The following is a 21368-nucleotide window of genomic DNA, read 5'->3' as shown; positions in this document are numbered from 1 at the left end:
ACGGACCCCAGATTCTAAATGATCAAGGGGGGGGGGGTGATAATGCCAGGCAGTGCAGAACACACGCAGTGATGCCTACATGCACAATTTAGAATGGGCTAAAAAGCACCACTTTTAACATAATAGACTGTGAATTCAAAACCAATGAAACGAGACAATTGATTTTTTTTAATACAGAAGATATAGGACATGAGATGAGGTTCCTATTATTATAATTTTAGTTGAGAATTATTTTCATTTTTTTTTCAAAATTAACTGTGCAGTAGGCCTATATCACAAGGACATTTTATATATGGCAAGTCGTAGATCATGCCCCGCCGGCCAGTTATCATAATTTGCAAATTGCTGATTGAGTGAATAGCAGCCAACTGAATAGGGTTATGTGATAACAATAGTAAATACATTTTATTATCATTTTAATAATAATAATAATAATATAGGGTATTTATATTGCGCACATATCCACCTTGTTAGGTGCTCAAGACGCTCCTATATTACCCGGCTAAGCTAGGCGTTCAGAGCGCACACAGCTTCTTAAGGAATTACTTCCTACCGGTACCCATTTTCCTCACCTGGGTTGAGTGCAGCGCATTGTGGATCAGTTTCTTGCTGAAGGAAATTACGCCATGGCTGGGATTCGAACCCACGACCCTCTGTTTCAAAGTCCGGAGACTTAACCACTGGGCCACAACGCTGCATATTTTCAGCAGTTCCATAGTAGGCCTAATATTTGCCATATATTTCCTCTTATATTCTCAAAACGATTGGAAATTATATTCTCATCATACATGTCATATTACTTGTTGAAAATAGCGCGCCTGATAAAGTATAGAAAAAAAATCTATAAAATTTCTCAGAAAATGATATCTCATGACACTAAGGGCATATCCTGTAAGCTTTCCAAACAAATTGCTATTGAGCTATAGACAAATGACTATGCACTAAATAGAGGGGGCACCAGCCCCTTTTACATCCACCAGTACTACGCTAGTGTCCCCCCCACATACACTAATTAATCGTTAAAAGTGGGCCATGTGCTTGCGGTCTCATGTACACAAACTTTGAACTTAGTCACCAACACTAAACCGGACGCGATTTTTTTAAACTTCAAACAGTGACAAAAACAGGGTGAATTTCTCCTTGATTTGATTTAATCATATTCCATATTCACAAAAAACACAAGTGTACTAACACAGCAAGATAAGGGCAGAATCCCCATTCTCACTTAAACTAAGCTGTACGGTAGATTCCCTATCTGAGTAAATTCAAAACGACACGTTATTATTTTGAGAATAAAAACAACCAATAAAAAATTTTACACCATACAAATGTTCGAGCCTTCCATTGACTAGTGGATACCAGGCGCGACCAAGGGGTTTCGAAAAGCACCCAAAACAAGTATTTTCCATATTCTGAAAATGCAACCCTTAACAATTATTGGCGTGTGAATCCATACCCTTTACAAGTATTGGAAACAAAACGGTACATTTGACAAGTATTCCCTGAATTGAACCCTAAACAATTACAGCGATATTTTCAATGCTATTTTTTCTTTTATCCTCAAATCGAAGTATTTATTCACAATAACATATACATATAAAAAAATAAAGAATTGAAATTCAATTTAATAATGAAATTATTATTGGGTATCACATTTTTTCCAATTTCGAAATTTTCTTTTTGATTTGTCTAAAACATAATCTTTCTAAATAAACAATCATAGTAAAGCTTGAAATTAACTCATAAAGAATATGCGTATCTTTTACCTTTGTATATGCCTTTTATATATAGGAATGTGTATAACCACTTTTTTATCCAAATATTCTTCTCTCCAGGTCCTTGCCTCGCTGAGTACACACGAGCACGCAGTCTCATCGGCATCTACAGGAAGCGATTTTTCATAGGCGGCGGAAGCGGGGGGAGGGACCTGTCCCCCCTAAATTTGAGGTGGGGGCGGTCCCCCCCTAAAATGTTAGTAGATAACCTTTTTTTGTTTTTTGCTTGTCAATTTTGTTTCCTGCGTCCCCCCTAAATCCACGTAGACCCCCCTGAAAGGTTTGTGGTCCCCCCCTAAAATTTAGGTTGATGACCTTTTTTTTTGCTTGTCCAAAAATTTAGGTGATCCCTTCCTAAAATTTAGGTTGATAATCTTTTTTTTTTGCGCTTGTCAAATTTTGTACCTGTGTCCATCCCAAAATTTCAGGTGAACCCTCCCTAAATTTTTGTGCTTCCGCCGCCAATGGATTTTTTTGCATTTAGTGTTTTTCTCTTTTAATTCCCAGTAATTGAAAATTACCCCTTTTCAGTGTTGAATGATGATGAGTTTTACAATTTGTTTAGGCCGAAAAAGGAAACCCAAAATAGTAACTACAATTCTTCTTTTTGGAAATCTCGTATCAAAGGAGATGAATTTAGCTGCAGATTTAAATAAAAATAACGACAATAATTATCCAAGTTCGAATTACTTTACAATAAATCAATTTAATTCTCTTGATGTTTAGGGCAGTTCTGATATCCTGATATTTACACAAAATTTACATAACTACACCTTAGAAGGAAAATAGGGCCCTATATTATTGCATTCACTGTTGGGCTATGTAGGTAGGATATTGTGTACATCCATATAGTGAATAACATGATATTGCTCATTGACAAAAGTGTATGAATATAATTGAAAATCTAACACTGATTCTACAAATGGTTAACTACTGAACTTCCTTTGCCCAAATTGGGAAGATATATCAATGACTTTGGAACTATTTTTTGACTGGCGGTAGAATAAGGCTATTTTACTGTTTCAGTTGATAAATTTTCACGTTTATCTTTTTTGGGGAATTTTTCAAAAGTACCATTTTAACACACAACTCTATGGGGAATGTTTTACGCGCGTGACACATTAACTTATAGGCGTACTTGGCACACAACCAGAGCAGGCGTCTCACAATATCGTTTATAACAATCGTACCATCTAGCACCGTTGATCTCACCGTCTTTGTTATTTCTCATGACTGCATAATCCCCAGTTCCAGCGGGCTGGCCAGGGAACCAATCTGTAACAAATTAATTGAATCGTCATCATTATACTAATTAAAAGGAAACACTATGATCAGTGGCGTACCGTGGGTCACGGCATTGGGGGGGGGGGCACAAGCAAAAAATTCGGGTCACTTAGGGAGCGCGCGAAGCGCGCTCAGTTGTCAGGTGTACTGACCTAATAGAGATATTTTAAAGACGTGCAGTGCCATCAAACGAATATGTATCTCACTGATTAAATAATGCGAGCGCGAAGCGCGAGCTGAAAATTTTTGATATTGAGGGCTAAAAGTTTACATTATAAGCAAATTGTTTTGTAATCATGATACTTAACTGTCTCGTTAAACAAACAATGCGAACGCGAAGCGCGAGCTAACATTCTTGTATATACTGACCCTAAACATGGAAATTTTAAGGATTATATTTTAGAATCCATTAAGAGTATAAATATCTCACCATAGTCATCTAATGCTAGTGCCATCCTTTGCTGATTTTGTTAGAATTACATCTAAACACAGTCATGAAGCACATTTTGTAGTCATGTAATCATGATTATCATACGTATCTTACTAATCAAATACTGCAAGCGCAAAAGCGCGAGCTGAACATTTAGGAAATGTTGAAGCTGAATATTTAGGAAAGCTGAACATTTAGGAAATGAAAGACCTGAAGAGGGGCATTCTAAGGCTGTTTGTAGGAATTCTCTAAGACCCTTCGTATTTGACTAACCAAATGATGCGAGCGTGGAGCGCAAGCTGAAATTTTTGTAAATATTGACCACGAAACATGGATAACTTAAGGACTATAGTTACGAATCCATTAAGTCAGAGTATACATATCTCACCATAGTCATCTAATGCGAGTGCCAAGCGCTTGCTGATTTGGTTAGAATTACATCTAAACACATGGAGCACTTTTTGAAGTCATTGTAATCATGATTATCATACGCATCTCACTAATGAAATACTGCGAGCGCGAAGTGCGAGCTGAAAATCTAGGAAATTCAGACATGAAGAGGGGCATTTCAAGGCTTGTTTGTAGGAATTCACTAAGACCCCACGTATTTGACTAACCAAATGATGCGAGCGCGAAGCGCGAGCTAAAATTTTTGATATTCAGATCAGAAAAATTGACATTTTAAGGACTGAATTTAGGAGTTCATGAAGAGCAGAGATCTCACCAATCCACTAATGCGAACGTTAGCACGGACAGAAAATGTTTTATATTAAGACCTTAAAATAGGGCAATAACCTTCAGTAGTCATGAAAAAGAAGAATATATCACTACTTAAAACAATAATAACTCTAATTGCGAGGAAATATATCATTTTGTTGTATATTGATTTGAAAACGGGAGGCTTTAGTACAGCAGTTTTATATGTCTCGTTAAAAAGTCTATGCGAGCACCAGGAACAATGAAGACACAAGCAAATAATGTTTCATAAAGTTGTGAAAAATGCTTCTTATGTTATATAACATAACACTATGATAAACAACAATTTCTTCTTTCCCCCACTACGTTTCTCTTCCTTTTTCCCTCTTTTTCTCCTTTTCCCCGTTTTTTTTTTTTGGCCAGCCGATTGGGGGGGGGGGGGGGCACGTGCCCCCCATGCCCCCCCGTAGTTACGCCACTGACTATGATTACAGACAATTAAAGTGATTGGTTAACATTGGTTTGACTTTTAAAAAATCTGAGCTAGAAGGTCACACTTGTCACCTGTGTCTGCGATATGTTACATATGTCTTACATTTCCATATCTGACCAGAAAAGGGTACTTCGACCTTATCATTTTAAAAATAAATGGGCATTTATGAAGACCATACCTGACAGGATAAAATTCATCACTTGAGACAGTAAAATGGCACTATAATTCTTCCGCCAGTAAAAAAGTAGTTCCAAAAGGCGATATATTTTGCAAGTTTGGAAAAAAGAAGTTCAGTAGGTACCCTCCCTAAAATCAATGTTAGATTGTCAGTCATATTCATTCTTTTTTGTCAATCATCAAAATCACATTTCACTGAGAATGGGTTGGCTCGAATGAATAGCTTTTGTCTGCCAGTTGTAATTATATAGGCCTGTGTAACCTCCAACAGCCACTTCCTGAATCCTGGGAATGTCTTTAATGAAAACAAATGTTTTTTCTCGATGGACCTCCGTTCACTTGAAATAGGACTGAGCTGAAACTTATTTGAATGAATAGGGAGAATATAAGATCAAAGAGGAATTGATTACCGTGAAAACAAACAACCAGCAAGATAACGTCTGATGGTTTTCATGGCGAAGAAGAAGATGAATAGTGTAGTGGGTTTCACGTGCCATGTATTCTTTCGTGGGCATCTCCTGAAGACGACAAGAACACACATGTCGAAATGTCGAGTTTGGGTCGTCCTGTTCATGACCAACATAACGCCCACGAAAGCATGGTGTACCGTACGTGGAACCCACGGCACTCTTCAAAAACCAACAAATTTCAATGAAAGATCCCAAAGTTAATGATAAAAATGCGAATGTGTGTTTTTCTTACTCCTGTAAGGCAAAACTGTTCCCGAGGCATCGCTTTTGCAGACCCATCTACCCTCTTCGAGCTCGTCGTTGCAGTTTATCCAGACTCGAGGTTTGGACTCATTTTTAGGCAGAAACTCATTGGCAATGACGTCAGTTTCCTCTCGATTTTCAACCAATAGCAGCGACGCCTGTCTCATCCCGATCCCGCCTGACAATGTGACGCGTTTCTTACCACAATATTCCTTTGCAGCAGTCCATGGCATCCTTTCTGACTCTCGAAAATAGCACTTTTGGGCGTGGTAGAACCAACCACTGGGACAGATTGCTAAAGCAAGTTTAAAAACAATAACAGGTAAAATGAATAAAAAATAATTATATAAAAAATATATGTTATTCAAAAGACAGACATTAAATTCTGCCATCCCCAATTTCTAAAGAGGTTCAACAGAAAAAGACCTGTTTAGAATTATAGACATATATTTATGTTTAATGTACTCGAGTGGTGGCCGTACTGGGCGGGAGACGTGCCACCCCGCCTCTCTCGAATGTCAAATTCTGTATATAGCAGCTTATAAAAGAGGGTATAGTTCCCCAACCCGCCCCCCTTGTAATTAAATCGTGCGGATGATGCCAACTATAATGATATTTAACAATCATGAAAATATTTTGTTAATTAAATAACATGGCCGGACTTTCATCCACATATTCACACGCAGCCCTGTAATCAGGATTAATAATAATAATAATAGCCAATTTTTATAAAGCGCTTTTTCCAGAATGGCTCAAAACGCGTTACAGCGCGTTTAGTATCCCGTAATTAGTAACCATCTGGAATAAAATTATTGGAAATGGTTTTTTGACTGATTTGAGTAGGTATGGGTGTCAACATTTACCAAAAAAAAGTTAGGAGGAATACGGGTTGGGGAAAGTGCATTTTTTCAAGGTCAAAGGTCAATGACCTTATACTGTATAATGGTATCTCTGAGATGGAAAGGCGCAGGTTGGTGATAATGGTGTCAAAATGCACAAATTCTTACCACAATATCAAATGAAATGAAATTAGGTACCCAGAATGCACATTAAACGAAAATTTTCAAGGTCAAAGCCTTTCAAAGGTCATTGACCTTTTTTTTACATTATATACCATATACAATATAATGGTATCTCTGAGATGAAAAGGCGCAGGTTGATGATCTTGGTGTCAAAATGCACGGATTCTTACAAGAAGATCAAATAAAATAAAATCAAGTACATACAATGCTCATTCACCAATGAAATTCAAGGTCAAAGGTCAATGACCTTTTTACATAGGTTATATATCGTATAATGGTATCTCTGAGATAAAACGCTGTATGTTGGTGATTTTGGTGTCAAAAAGCAATTTTTGCAAGAAGATAAAAAGGCACAAAATAATATTAAAAAATTATCCTTCACCTTTGATATCCAATGTCAAAGGTCAAAAGTTAATAAATATTGATATATCCATTTATTATTCCCCCCAAAAGAAATTAATCCATTATATTCACATTTTTTGTGAATAATAGAAAGAAAGATGGCTATTTGTAATGAAAACTTGGATGTTTAATAATTTCACTTTGAAATAAGGATAAATAATGGCCATGAAAAATATATTTAGGGGTTAGAGGTCAATGAACCATGTAGGTATATAGTGATTCTGATGGGAAAAAGACTCACCTGCGTGGAAAATGAACAGAAATTTAATAGTTGATTCCTGGACCAATGATGATGTCAAAATACAAGTTCGAGGTGGAATTGAAATCAAATAGCACTCTTTAATATATACTGTAGTAATGCATTGCCAAAAGTGTAAAAAAAATCATGTATGAAATAATGGTGAAGTTGTCTAAAGTAGCAGCATTTAGATATACATTTTATAAATATAAATCATGGTACTAATTTCTCTGTAGCAATATTCACTAACCTCAAATGCTACAATCAATATTATATACTATAACTTAATCTGTAAATGGAAAAGATAGGCATCATCCAAGAACATTTTCATATAGCCAGGGACAATGATGAAGAATTGAAATAAGGCAATCATTAGAGCGGCAGGTTTTGTCATAGCATGGAGCTATTACAATTATAGCTCTATGGTCATAGTAAATGAAGTTGTGTCTCAACTTCAGCAAAGAGTAATCAAACTCTTGGAAACCTTCTGACATCTTCAGGACTTTGATCTGGCCCATTCAATGAAAGCCTTATGTTCTGTCAAGGGATAACATACCAGGATCTATATTATGTTGCACAGCTTGATCCTCAAGAACTGGAAGTGGTGCTTGTAGGAGTGTTGTTAGGTCAATGGATGTGTACTTGTAAGCTATTATCTCCTTTTGAATTTCATTACTATGCATGATAACAATCAGTTGTTCGGGACCAAACATGATCCTTGTACAAACTGATACCCAGTAGAAATAGCATCATGGGTGACCTACGGCAGCTAGAGAGCAGATATGAAGTTTTGTCATGCAGCATTAGCATCTCAAGAGATTCTGGCAGCTCGCAATGAGAGGTAATTAATAACAATACAGGGATTCATCTTTTTTTAAGTTGAGATACATGCCATTTACTATGACAAAAGCTGCAGCTTTAATGATGGCCTTCATTTCATCTTAATCGTCATCCCTCTGCTGTTTGGAAATGCTCTAAGATGATGCAAGCTGTGACATGAGATTTAGACCTATCCTATCCATTTTCAGAAGATTAAGCTAATGAGATGAATGGACTATCGCTGGAGAGAAAGACACGAGAACCTTGATTTAGATATTATGATGCATCAAATTTCAAATTGTATAATCCATTTCATTTTTTTTCATTGCTTTTGGAAATGCATCGCAGTATATGAAGAAGCGGTATTTGGTTATCACCTTTTTTAAACAATTTCCACTGATATTTTGGAAAGAGTTATTGACCTCTGAGCCCTGAATACATTCTCCATGACCTTACTTCAGACAAACTATGAAACCTCCTTGTTTTCATTACAAATTAGCCATCTTTATTTACATTATCACAAATATGAACACATAGGATAAATGTTTTGTTATTTTTTATTTCATACAGATTATACACACACACACACATATATATGTATGTATGTATATATATATTATATATATATATATATATATTATATATGTATATATATGTTTATATTATTTCATCTGAACTTGGAATTCAAGGGTGAAACAATATTCTGTATACTGATTTTGTTGTTGTTTAATCTACTGGCACAAATCTTTGCCTTTTGGCACCAAGATTACGAACCTGTGATGTTTTATCTCAGAGATACCATTATCATTATCTTATGTTAAAAGGGACATTGACCTTTGTCCTTGAATTTTAAAGCTGAATGTAAGTTCTTGATGCTTAATTTTATTTTATTTAATCTTCCTGTAAGAATCTGTGTATTTTGACACCAAGAACACCAACCTTCGCCGTTTCATCTTAGAGATACCATTATATAATATGGTTTATAATTTATAAAAGGTCATTGACCTTTGGCTTAAATTTTAAGGGTGAATGTGTATTCTAGGTACTTAATTTTATTTCATTTGGTCTTCTGGTCAGAATCTGCATTTTGACACCATGATCACCAACCTGTGCCTTTTCATCCCAGAGATACCATTATACAGTATGGTATATATATATATAATGTAAAAAGGTCATTGACCTTTTAAAACCTTTGACCTTAAATTTCATTGGTGAATGTCAATTCTAAGTACTTGAATTCATTCTATTTTATCTTCTTGTGAGAATCTGTACATTTTGACACCATGATCGCCAGCCTGTACCTTATCATCTCAGAGATACCATTATGCAATATGGTATATAATGTAAAAAGGGTCATTGACCTTTGAAAGGCTTTGACCTTGAATTTTATCGGTGAATGTGCATTCTGGGTACTTGATTTTATTTTATTTGATATTCTGGTAAGAATTTGTGCACAATGTCAGTTAAAATACAAATGATGGACTTTTTCATTTTTGTCTCGCCCACCAGAGGTGAAGGCGAGACTTAGGGATCCAAATGTCGTCCGTCCGTCACAAATCTAATGACACATAACTCCACAACCGGAAGTCGCTTTTCAACCAAACTTGGATGGTAGATGTACTTAGGCGGCCTGCATGTTTTGCTGCAGTGGGAGGTCACATGGTAAGGTCAAAGGTCGTTTCCAGGTCAACATTGAAGTTTCCGTACAAGGCTCCTATGACAAGTGTTATTCCATCCCAATCATTTCACAATAAAGTTTCGATACAATTCTGTTGCGTGCCCTCGCAAATCACGATATTTCTGGTTATTTTCATAAGTAGGCGAGACACGATATCGCTTTTACCTTGTTATATTCGCGTCTTTGCAAATCATTCGCAAAACATACGTATAAGCGCCTTGGAAACAGCACTTAAAACGTAAACGAAGTCCTGATTTAAAAGCAGATGGAGGAAAAAAATTAGTGGAAAATAACTCACCCGTTTCACAGTGTGTTCCAGTCCACCCATCATTACATTTACATGTGTAACCATTTATTTGATCATGACAAACACCATGATCCCCACACGGATTACTGCTGCATTCATTGATATCTAAAAGACACAGAAAAGAAGACAACAGACATAACAGTGTGTGATCTTGCAGGGAATTTCCTTGGTATATGCATTAGCGTATCTACGGGGGGGGGGGCAGAGGGGGCGGACTGCCCCCCCCCTGACGAGTTATAATACAACTGATCCCTGAGGAGCAACAAATGGCTCCTTTTAACTTTAAGACCTTTTTTGCTTGTCAAATTTTTTTGGTACGAGATCCTTTATTTGTGGTTGAAGACCTTTTTTTTTGCTTGTCAAATTTTTTGGCGGACGAATTTGCCTCCCTCTTAGGAAAATCCTATGTACGCCACTGGGTTGGGTATATGGCATTTACCTCTATAGGTAAGCGTAAACAGAAAGACACAGTAAAGAGAATACGAAAAGATGGGGCAGGATGAAGAACAAAAATCATGTTTAATAAAGTAAATGTCCCAGAAATGACACTTTGAGGGATTATGATATCCCAAGTTTTTTTTGTTCTTTTTTTAATAGGGGAGGGGAATTGAGGCGAACATGGGGAAGGGGGCGGACAGGCAAAAATCACAAAATTTCTAATTTTGACGTATTTTTACATCTTCAGTGGGAAACCGAAGGGGGTGGGCAGTGGGCTGATGTCTCGATCCTCATTCCGCTGGTTCAGTCAGCGGTATACGGTTCGCTTTGACATGCAGACCTTGTGTTCGGAAAGCCGGATATTAATGATGGAAGGCGCCCATTCCACAGAACAGAGACCCTTGAGAGACCACTGAAAGACCGACAATTTCTGTTTCTGTTTGTGGTAACTCCCATAGGAACTCGGCAGGACAGCATTTTGCTGGTAAACGCCAAGCTGGTATATAATCAATTACCTATGAAACGTTTTACGTCTATAGGTTAATCAGTCATAGTGGCTGACGTTGTAGACGACAGATATCACTCTCGGGCCTTTTTATCAAAGTGGAGACAATGGCAGAGTGGGAATTCGAACTCACAACCTTGCGATTATGAGTCTAATGCTCTAACCACTGGACCACACGACCCTACATTGGCAAGGTCTCTCAGCAGTCTTCAAGACCAGTGAAATATGCTGTCTCTGGAAGAAAAAAAAACACTAGCAACATTTCCAGCACGATTCCCGTATATACACGACTCTGAAGACAGCTGAAAGTTTACTGTTGAAAAGAATTCATTTTCCAAGCAAAGTTTCAAAGATATAGTAACATCCCGTTCGGTCACTAACTAATATTTTCATATGTGAAGGTTTCAAGGGATTTTTCTGAATTTTCAATATTCACTCGAAATCGACACTTTAATTGTTTGACATAAAGAAAAATACGACAAATAATTCACTTTGAAACAAAACTTTCATTCATATTCATCATGAGTGAGTAAATGCCCCCTATCACCAATCAAGTCATACAATGCACTTTTCATACCAAGACTGAAAATACAGACATTTTTTTCAAATTTGAATATTGCTATTTTTTCCACTAAGGAAAAGTAAGCCAACTATTTCTTTCCGCTTATATCAACAGAAACATAAAATACATCTTTCTAAAAATAAATAAAAAACTTCACTAGATACTGATAAGAAATATTCATCTCCAAATTCTATACCGAATGGTTTGTTTAAATTAACTTCATTAAATGTAAGACGTCATCACATTTACCTAAATTCATTCTCCGAATGATTTATGATATATTAACCAAAATTAAATATCTTTATTTCAGTTTCCTACTGATTTTATCTGGTCTGTCCTTACATATGAATTAAATAACTTATTTTTACGGGTTTTAATGACTTAACAGAAGGAGATGGAATTGACATAGAATGTTACTCCAACCATAGGGACCCACGTCCTAACAAAACTAGACACTTTAGCTTGTAAATATTGTGGAAAGGTTTTTCAGAAGAGTACATACATGCTTAGAAGTTTTCAGAACAGGGGCCCGTTTCATAAAGCTGTTCGTAAGTTACGAATGACTTTACGCACGACTGGTGACCCTTTCTTACGCTAAATGATATCTCTATGTAACTGATTCAGCACCAAAGAACAGGTTCTAGTCGTCCGTAAAGTTGTGCGTAACTTTACGAACAGATTTTTATGAAACACCACCCAGTAATTTTGCAAGGGGGTCCAACGGTTCCGCGGGACACGGTTTGATACGCAGACATAGGTCTAGTGTTCGAAAAGCCGGATTTCTAGTTATATAAACGATGAAAATTACTAATTTCAAAGCAGATCATGCAGATGGAAGGGGAAATGAGAAGGGAATACTAACCCGTTTCGCAGTGTGTTCCAGTCCACCCATCATTACATTCACATGTGTAACTATTTATTTCATCATGACAAGCACCATGATCACCACACGGGTTACTGCTGCAATCATGGATATCTAAGATACAGAAAAGATGCAAATGTAAATCAGAGTCAGTGTGTGATCTGATAATACACTGCAAAACTTCCGGTGTTGATGTAAACCAGCACGGAATCTTCATATGTCCACACCAGAGAAGTATTGAAACAACACCAGTTTTGAATCAGACCGATGCTGTTTTAATACTAATTGGTGTTGTATAAACACATTTCTGGTGTTAGACCAAAACGAAACTGGTGTTGTTTAACACTTCTCTGGTGTGGACATATAGATTCCGGGCTAAATCAACACCGGAGTTTTTACAGTGTATGTAAACAAACAAAAAGTCCTCATTTGCTTTAAAACTAAATTTACTTCATAAAGTATAGTATCTCAAAATTAAAAAAATTAGAGGGCAGTTTAGAAAGGGCTGCATATAAAAAATATAACAATGGTGGCAGTCTCACTTTGCCTAAAAACAGTCTTCTGATACACGTGAAGAACTCTTTCGAGGCAAAAGAAGGTTGCTTCCCATGTTTTGACCCTAAAATCTGTAGCTTATTCTGAACTGTCATCAAAATATTTAAATTTTAAATTACGAGCTATATAGTTTCACCAGCCCAGCAGCAAATTATACGACCGTGAACCTCCACTGAGTACGTTGCAATATTCCTGGGAAATTTAGGTATTTCCCCATCCAGGTGGGAAGTACTGGAACTTGCAATGAAAATGATGGGAAAGTACTTTAAGATGTAAAGGGGGTGGGGCTTAAATGGAAATGATGGAATGAATACGCTTGAGAAACATCTGGGCAATACCTGAAAATATTCAAGAAGTATTTTCCTATTATTTCCCTGCATTTCCAACTATTTCCCATTTTCCTCCAGAAAAAATATCGAGGCGGTATTTACCGCCATTTGCCACCAGTATTTCCTACTCACGCCAGCATGTTCCTTGCGCTTGTGCACTATGATTTTACAAATATTTCCATGAATATTCATTGCTCTCTACGATGATCGAGAGACATGCATGCAAGATGGTTATTTTTCCGTGCTAATTAGTCTCTCGAAAATGATAGTTTAGACATTGTCGAAGCTTGAATTCAGAAATAATGATTTAAATGACATTTCAGTCAATCGTCAAGGGCGTCTTTTGAAACAAAATCGAGTGACGCAGCCCCGTGCCATTGCCATAGTTGATATGGCTGACATGATCCTTGCGTGACAAACTTCATACCATGATAATAGAGACATTACCATGTCATCGGGAGTCGGGGGGTGGGCTCTCACTAAATGGCAGCATCACGCCTTGTCAAGCAGTTCCCAAGCATATAATTTTCACCCCTTTAAATTGACCAACCAGTTCTCTCCCGTTTTTAAGCTCCTCATTTCACCAGTCAGTTCACCAGGGGGCCGTTTCATAAAGCTGTTCGTAAGTTAAGAGCGACTTTAAGAACGACTGGTGATCCTTTCTTACGCGCTAAACCATCGCCAATGAAGTATTACCATGTACTACAAAAGGATCACCAGTCGTTCTCAAAGTCGCTCTTAACTTACGAACAGCTTTATGAAACACCCACCAGGACGTACTTTAACGTTAATTTCAAGTTGAATTACCGTTCCAAACGGCCCCAATCTGCAAAGGGCCATCAGTTTCCGAATCCCTCATTTCATGCATAATCATTTTTTTGTTTTGAATAATATTTTATTTTCTTCCTCTTTCAAATCAATAAGTTTACAATCACAATTCATATAAATAAAGATTCTTTGCATGTATACAATCAATAAACAATCAAACAAATAAATATATCAATATCAATGAGATTACAAATATTTTAGAAATGATTACAAATGAAATCAAACTGCCAAATTTCTCTTTTTCAACAATCTGAAACATTTTTTTGTGAAAAAATTACCTCAATATCTATTAAATGTTAATATCAAAATTATGTCAAATCATATAAACTTTTTTTCATGAAACTATATACAAGCCTTATTTAAGAGGAAGATTACACTGTTAAAAAACCCTGATTTTACAGAAAAATAAAAGAAGATTTTGCAGAAAGCAATACCAGAATCATTCTTTAAATTCATGAAACAGGAATTTTTCTGCAATTTAACAGAACAGGTCTGTTAGAAAAAGGGGAAAAGAGTGTTTTATTTAAGGAAATTTGTAAGATTACACACACCAAATACCAATTTCCTGTAAGATTACGCAATCTGGTAAGATTACAGGTGTTCTCGAGACTCTGCTGCAGGAACTTCTTTTAGTTTAAGGATAAATTTTCTAACAGTGTACATATATATAATATTTTACTCACCCACGCACCCCACACTCCCTACCACACAATCATACCACCCCCCAAAACACACGCACACACGCACACAAAAAAAAAACCTCACGCACACACATCATACAACAGGTAGCACATCCGTTCCGGTCTGTCGATCTGTAACTTTGTATCATTGAAAAAAAAACAATAAAATAAAATACGATAAATGATAAGTCAAAGAAATGCACCAATTTGTTCCTATTTTCTTAAGTGTACTCGCAAATTCCCTGTTTTCTTGGCTATATTATATTCTTTGTTTCTGTAACCTTTAATCATATCTGTTGTTTTTTGTACGGACGGTGGCTCGCCCTTTTCTCTGGAAATAAAAATTATATGTTTTAACAGAAAGATTATACAGTTTATTGCATGTATTCTCACACATTTACCAGATAGACCGATGAAAATTGTTTTCCAATCATCAATCCTAACTTCCTTTAAATGAAGCTTTTTGATGATCTTTCCATAACTATTTAATCTTTAAACAATCTAAAAAATAAATGTTGGTATGTTTCTACCTGTTGTTTACAAAAAGCACAAAAATTGTCTGACTCAAAACCAAATTGGAAGTGCTTCTCTTTTGTATACACTGCCCCATGTAATAGTTTGTACTGAAACTCCCTTTGTTTACTACATATAAAAGCATTTTTCAATCTTGTAAAGGTTTCTTTCAACTCCCCTATTCCAAGATCATATTCACAATGTCCATCATAAACCTTTAAAATGTACTCTTTTTGCAATTGCTCGATAAGGTAATTATATACATATCTGGCTTTTAAATCCATAAATTTATATAGGTAACCAAAGATCTTCAGTTCTATTTGAAAATTTTCACTATCTATAACTATAAAATCACTTTGTATCCATTCTTTTTTAATCACAGAAAAATTTTTTGAATCATCAGCAGATTATCAGCAGTGTAACCCCGGTTATGGAAGTATGAGACTGGTCTTAGTTGACCTCCTACAATAATATCTGATGCTTGAAATATGCCTTTCTGAAAGAGTTCAACATAAAAAAACGGTTTATTATGAAGACATATAAATTTGTTATTAAAAATCACAGGATTGATCTTGTTTTCCTCAAAGTTTATACATTGATCCAAATCTTGCCATGCTTTCAACATATCTTTATAAAATATTGGTATACCTTGTAAGTCCATTTTATTTGCATCATAATTACAAAGAAATATACTCCGGCCTCCCAATGATCTAAAAAGTAGTCAAACATTACTTTCCAACCTAAATATTTCTCACCATACAGCAGCCTTTTAATCCACATTTATAACCATGCATATTAGCCTTAATAGCGCCATCTCAAGACTTTAGCTTACTCACATCTGGCCAGCATAAACAATGCAACATTCTCAGTTGTGTAGACTTATAATATAGGTCCACTTGAATGATAACATACCCTGTCACTCAATTCATTCATACCACACTAATTATTTTACCAAGTAGCAAAACAAAATTCTTTCCTCTATCAAAAACATTTCAGTTTATGTGTATGAATAAAATTACAAGCGAATTCATTCTCTGTGTTATGTGGTTATAGTCTAGCTATGGTAAGACTACAGTTTTCATATCACACAGTCAAAGTGTTGGTCAATTCTTACGGGTGTTTGTTTCATTTAGTCCAATGCCAATTCGTCCAATTGCCAATTCGTCTACTATCATTTGGTCTACCATCAGTTCGTCCAATATCCACATGGTCTAATTGCCATTTGGTCCACTCTCCGTTTCGTCTAATTACCAGTTGGTCCAATAGCCATTTTAGTCCATATACCAACTGGTCTAATTAGACGAAGTGTTAATTGGGCAAAATGGATTAAACGAATATAAGACCAACTGGTTATGAGACGAAATGGTCATAGACCAACTGCTGATTTGGTTGGGACAAATGGTTATTGGACCACTTGGTTGTTAGGGGAAGGAATTTTCATTAGACTAAGTGAAGGTAGACCATGTGGTGAGTGGACGAGTTGGCAGCGGACGAATTGGCAATTTACCCTTAAAGGGGAAGTTCACCCTGAAGTTGTTGTAAAAATAACAGAAAAAATAGTAAAAAATATTGGTGAAGGTTTGAGGAAAATCCGTTAAAGAGTAAGAAAGTTATTAGAGTTCAAAGTTTGGATTTGTGACGTCATAAACGAGCAGCTGCCCCATGTGTTATGTAATATAAAATGCATGAATTTCAAATTTTGTATGGTTCCTGATGACTTAATTTTGTTTTCTTTTCATGATTGGATGTGAAATGATTTGTCTATTGATATACAAAAGTTACAGTGAAAACCATTTTCAATTTTCTGAGAAAATGACATTTCATTGATTTTTTACCATTCGCTATGTAGAAATGCTGCTCGCATATGACGTCACAAATCAAATAATTGAAATTCTAATAACTTTTGAATTATTTGATGAATTTTTCTCAAACCTTCGGCAATATTTTTTATTATTTTTTCTGCTATTTTTACAATAAACTTTTTGTCAGGGTGAACTTCCCCTTTAAGGGTATGGTTTCAGATTTCGGATCCCCACACCACTACCCTTGTTGAATCCGTGTGCCCCCCCCCGTGTGATTTTACAATTTTAGTAATGGTAAAATACCTACCAGGTTTCCTCCCGATGTAGCCATCCGCGCAGAGGCATTTGAATCCTATCTGAGTCTCCTCACACCAGCAGTCTTTACATGGGTTACCAAGGCAATCTATTCATGAAATATTGCGATAACGTGATTTTTTTTCGCGGAATTGCAAGCATAGATTCATTTTTGACACTGAACCTATTTATGTCGAGAGTGAAGACTAAACGCCAAACTTTATGTCTTAAGGCCACCGCACACCTTACGACTGTTCGTGATCCGATTTTGGAACAAATCACATTTTGCTCATTTTCTGAAAATGTGAATGGAGCATGTCATTTCATTTGAGGTTAAGATTAATTGAAAAAGTAACCGTTTTGAAAGATCGCCAGCCTTTATTTTGGAGTAAAGGCCAAATTGGTTTCAAATCGTAGCCAATCGTACGACTGCTATGACGTCATTACGACCAGATATTAGATTCGCTTTTATTCTAATAAGGATCGATGAGAGCATATAGTCACAGATTTGAACAAAGGAATTCGTACGATTGTTTAGAATATTACACAGTTAGATATTCCAAGTCTCAATATTACCATCAACTTCTACTACATTTTGTTCTGAAATCGGGTCGCAGACCAATCGCAAGGTGTGCGGTCGCCTTTATACAGTCCATGCTTATACATAACGGTATATTTCTATGGTCTGATAGAGCCAGCCACAGTACATAGTGAATGTAGTCTCATTACGTCAGACCCTGCATTATGCACTGCATTGCGAAAACTAAGGGTCTGTACGTGCCTGCAGATTAAAGGGGAAGTTCACCCTGACAAAAAGTTTATTGTAAAAATAGCAGAAAAAATAATAGAAAATATTGCCGAAGGTTTGAGAAAAATTCATCCAATAATTAAAAAGTTATTAGAATTTCAATTATTTGATTTGTGACGTCATATGCGAGCAGCATTCCTACATAGCGAATGGTAAAAAAATCAATGAAATGTCATTTTCTCAGAAAATTGAAAATGGTTTTCACTGTAACTTTTGTATATCAATAGACAAATCATTTCATACCCGATCATGAAAAGAAAAAAAAATTAAGGCATCAGGAACCATACAAAATTTGAAATTCATACATTTTATATTACATAACACATGGGGCAGCTGCTCGTTTGTGACGTCACAAATCCACAATTTTGAACTCTAATAACTTTCTTACTCTTTAACGGATTTTCCTCAAACCTTCACCAATATTTTTTACTATTTTTTCTGCTATTTTCACGACAAAGTTTTCTTTAGGGTGAACTTCCCCTTTAATAGTTATCTGCATCCAATTTTATTTCCCACTTGCTTTAATCATAAAACCGTTTGATTAGGAGCATGTAAAACAAGAACAGTAAAAACAATAAAGTTGGTGTAGGTTTTAAGAACGACCAGAAACGATTTGCATATAGTATTTGTCTAACGTTTACAAAACAAGCAAAATCAGGTGTTTCTTTTTTTTCTCCAAATAGTGCTTATGTACTAACATTTTCAGTAAATTCCTCGGAAATCACGTAGGCTATTTTACTGTGTATATCTTTGCGAGATACAAATAAGCTTCCAATGCATTCCGAATTTTCGAAGCAACCCCACGTCTTCTTCATTCTGCGTGTCGTATCCCTGAAAAAGACGTGATAATGCGTCAAACATAAAAGCTTTTTGCCTGGGCTTTTTGTTAAACATTAATGCATTATCGAGGGCTTTTTACCGTGTTTAAATAAAATAAATCAAATAAAAAATCAAACACCTTGTACTTTCTAAAACTGGTTTACTGGAAACCGATTCAGGAAACTACTTTGGAAGATCGCTCTGCTTGCGATCCATTTTGATCTTCCGAGAGTGGTTTTCAAAACCACGTCACGAAAAGCGGTCTTGTTGCTATGGGAACACCCTCAGTGGGGTGACATGTTTCGCAAGAAATTTGAAACGGGAGCGTAGGCAATTCCACATACAGTGTGTTGAGGAGCGCGCTCGAAGTGTGCGAAAAGCATAGGCGGCGGAAGCGGAGGGGACGGGGGGACGTGTCCCCCCTAAATTTTAGTTGGGGGGGACGGCCCCCCCTAAATTAAGTTTTGATAACTTTTTTTTTTTTTTTTGCTTGTAAACTTTTTTTCCTGCGCCCCCCCTAAAATCACGTGTACCCCCCTGAAACGTGTGTTGTCCCCCCCTTAAATTTACGTTGATGACTTTTTTTTTTTTTTTGCTTGTTAAAAAATTTTGGGTTAGCAACTCATAAAATTTAGGTTTTTGGGGGCGCTTGTCAAATTTTTTACCTGTGTCCATCCCAAAAATTTAAGTTGGACACCCCCTAAATTTTCTGGCTTCCGCCGCCAATGGCGAAAAGATCGCCTTCTGAAGAGTGCATGGGTTGTGTTCTCACTTCCGCTAAAACCAGTAGGCCTATACATCGCGATGTGGTTTTCTGAACCGGTTTGGAAGATCACTTCCAAGACCGCTTCGACCGTTTTTATTGCACGTTAAACTAGTTTCCAGTCTTTTTGTGTTAGGAAGGTAGTGAGAACGGTTGCCCCCTGTCCGTTTCCTGTTGTTTGGAGTCCCAAAGGTAAATTGCATAATCGTCTCCGGGGAGTTGCCATTTGGGAGTAATCCCCGGGGAGTTGTCCTCAGCGGGGAAGCTGTCCTGATACGCAGATGAAGAATAGTGAGGACCCAAAAAAATCACCAAACAGGCTTTTATTTCAGTGCATGCCCCCCCCCCCGTAATTACGAACTATTTTAAACCTTACATGATATAAACTCAAAACAAATTAAGGGGAGCAGAAAAGGCATATGGGGCAAATTGAATTTTTAAAAAGCCGCGAGCGAGAGAACGAGCAAAAAATGTTGACCTTTTCTTATTAAAAAAAATCTTATTTTGTGATATTATTTTACATATAAAAACTGATTAATTTTACCCCTTTCCTCTCATTTCCTTGCCATTTAACTTCCTTATTTATTTTTAGTTGGAGACTTTGGTTGGAGATGTGTGGTCCATGCCCCCCCCCCCCCCCCCGATCCCGCCCCACCCTCTCCTATATGTATATCTTACCCGGAAATCTGCACAAGCGGTGTCCCGTTATCCTCGCTCTCCTGGAGTTTGGGCATGATCCACGAGGATGCGCCACTGGGATTAACTTGGGGATTGTAGCCACCATCTTCCCATTGCCATCGGGGCGCTCAGGGCAGACCTCAAACATAGGCAGGGTATAGTTGAGCCCGAGGTCGTCTCTGCAAGTCGAATGCTTGCTCAGAGAATTAGCCCGTACTGAAAAAAACAACAACCAAACAAACAAATAAGAAAATGAAATGAAATAACAACCAGCTAATATTAATACTCAAAACCCGTCACAAACACTCACTTTAACATTCCACGGGCGGAAATCCCAGGGGACAGGGGGGGGGGGCGGGCGTGCCCCCACTCAAAATAGTAGGGGGGACACAATATCAAATGTCCCCACTCCCCCTACTTTTTCTGGTCTTTTATGATGGAAAGAAATTCATCATTCAAAATCGAAATAAACCATGTATTTTAGGACGAGCTGACCTTACTTTTTGGATGATGACCTTTTTTTTTGCTTGTCAAATTTTCCAGCCCCTTGTCCCTGTTACACCCACAAATGTAATAATCGCCCACAAATGTAATAACGCCCACAAATGTAATAACACTTTACCCACAAATGTAATAACGCCCACAAATGTAATAACACTTTACCCACAAATGTAATAATTTTTGATCGCCCACAAATGTAATAAGACTTTACCCACAAATGTAATAACGCCCACAAATGTAATAACACTTTACCCACAAATGTAATAACACTTTACCCACAAATGTAATAATGCACTTTACCCACAAATGTAATAAATTTGAAGTGATTTTTGGCGAATTCGTTCTAAACTAATATCCTATAGTAATGCGTTCAAAGAGCACAAAAGTTCAAAGTCTT

General features: G+C 36.8%; 1 protein-coding gene across 1 annotated transcript; it reads right to left on the bottom strand.

The window, feature by feature from the left end:
• Window positions 1-2692: 2692 nt before the first annotated feature.
• LOC121430015 (protein jagged-1a-like) lies at window positions 2693-20630 on the bottom strand. The gene is made up of 6 exons (XM_041627284.1): window positions 20471-20630; window positions 17416-17511; window positions 12402-12515; window positions 10026-10139; window positions 5558-5863; window positions 2693-3050 (listed from the first exon to the last, which is right to left on the bottom strand). Exons 1-6 carry the CDS (start codon window positions 20616-20618, stop codon window positions 2902-2904), a joined length of 927 nt encoding a protein of 308 aa, XP_041483218.1. The 5' UTR covers window positions 20619-20630; the 3' UTR covers window positions 2693-2901.
• Window positions 20631-21368: the final 738 nt, after the last annotated feature.

The sequence above is a fragment of the Lytechinus variegatus genome, chromosome 16 (assembly GCF_018143015.1).
Source record: "Lytechinus variegatus isolate NC3 chromosome 16, Lvar_3.0, whole genome shotgun sequence".
NCBI classification, from domain to species: domain Eukaryota; kingdom Metazoa; phylum Echinodermata; class Echinoidea; order Temnopleuroida; family Toxopneustidae; genus Lytechinus; species Lytechinus variegatus.
Note: the sequence above shows the minus strand (reverse complement) of the source record. Positions and strands in the feature narration are given on the sequence as shown.

Coding starts and splice junctions, on each gene's coding strand:
- LOC121430015 (XM_041627284.1), bottom strand. CDS start 20,618: ATGTTTGAGGTCTGCCCTGAGCGCCCCGATGGCAATGGGAAGATGGTG. Junction 17,512..20,470: donor CCGCTTGTGCAGATTTCCGG/GTAAGATATACA, acceptor TTTCATGAATAG/ATTGCCTTGGTAACCCATGT. Junction 3,051..5,557: donor AACAGTTTTGCCTTACAGGA/GTAAGAAAAACA, acceptor AATTTGTTACAG/ATTGGTTCCCTGGCCAGCCC.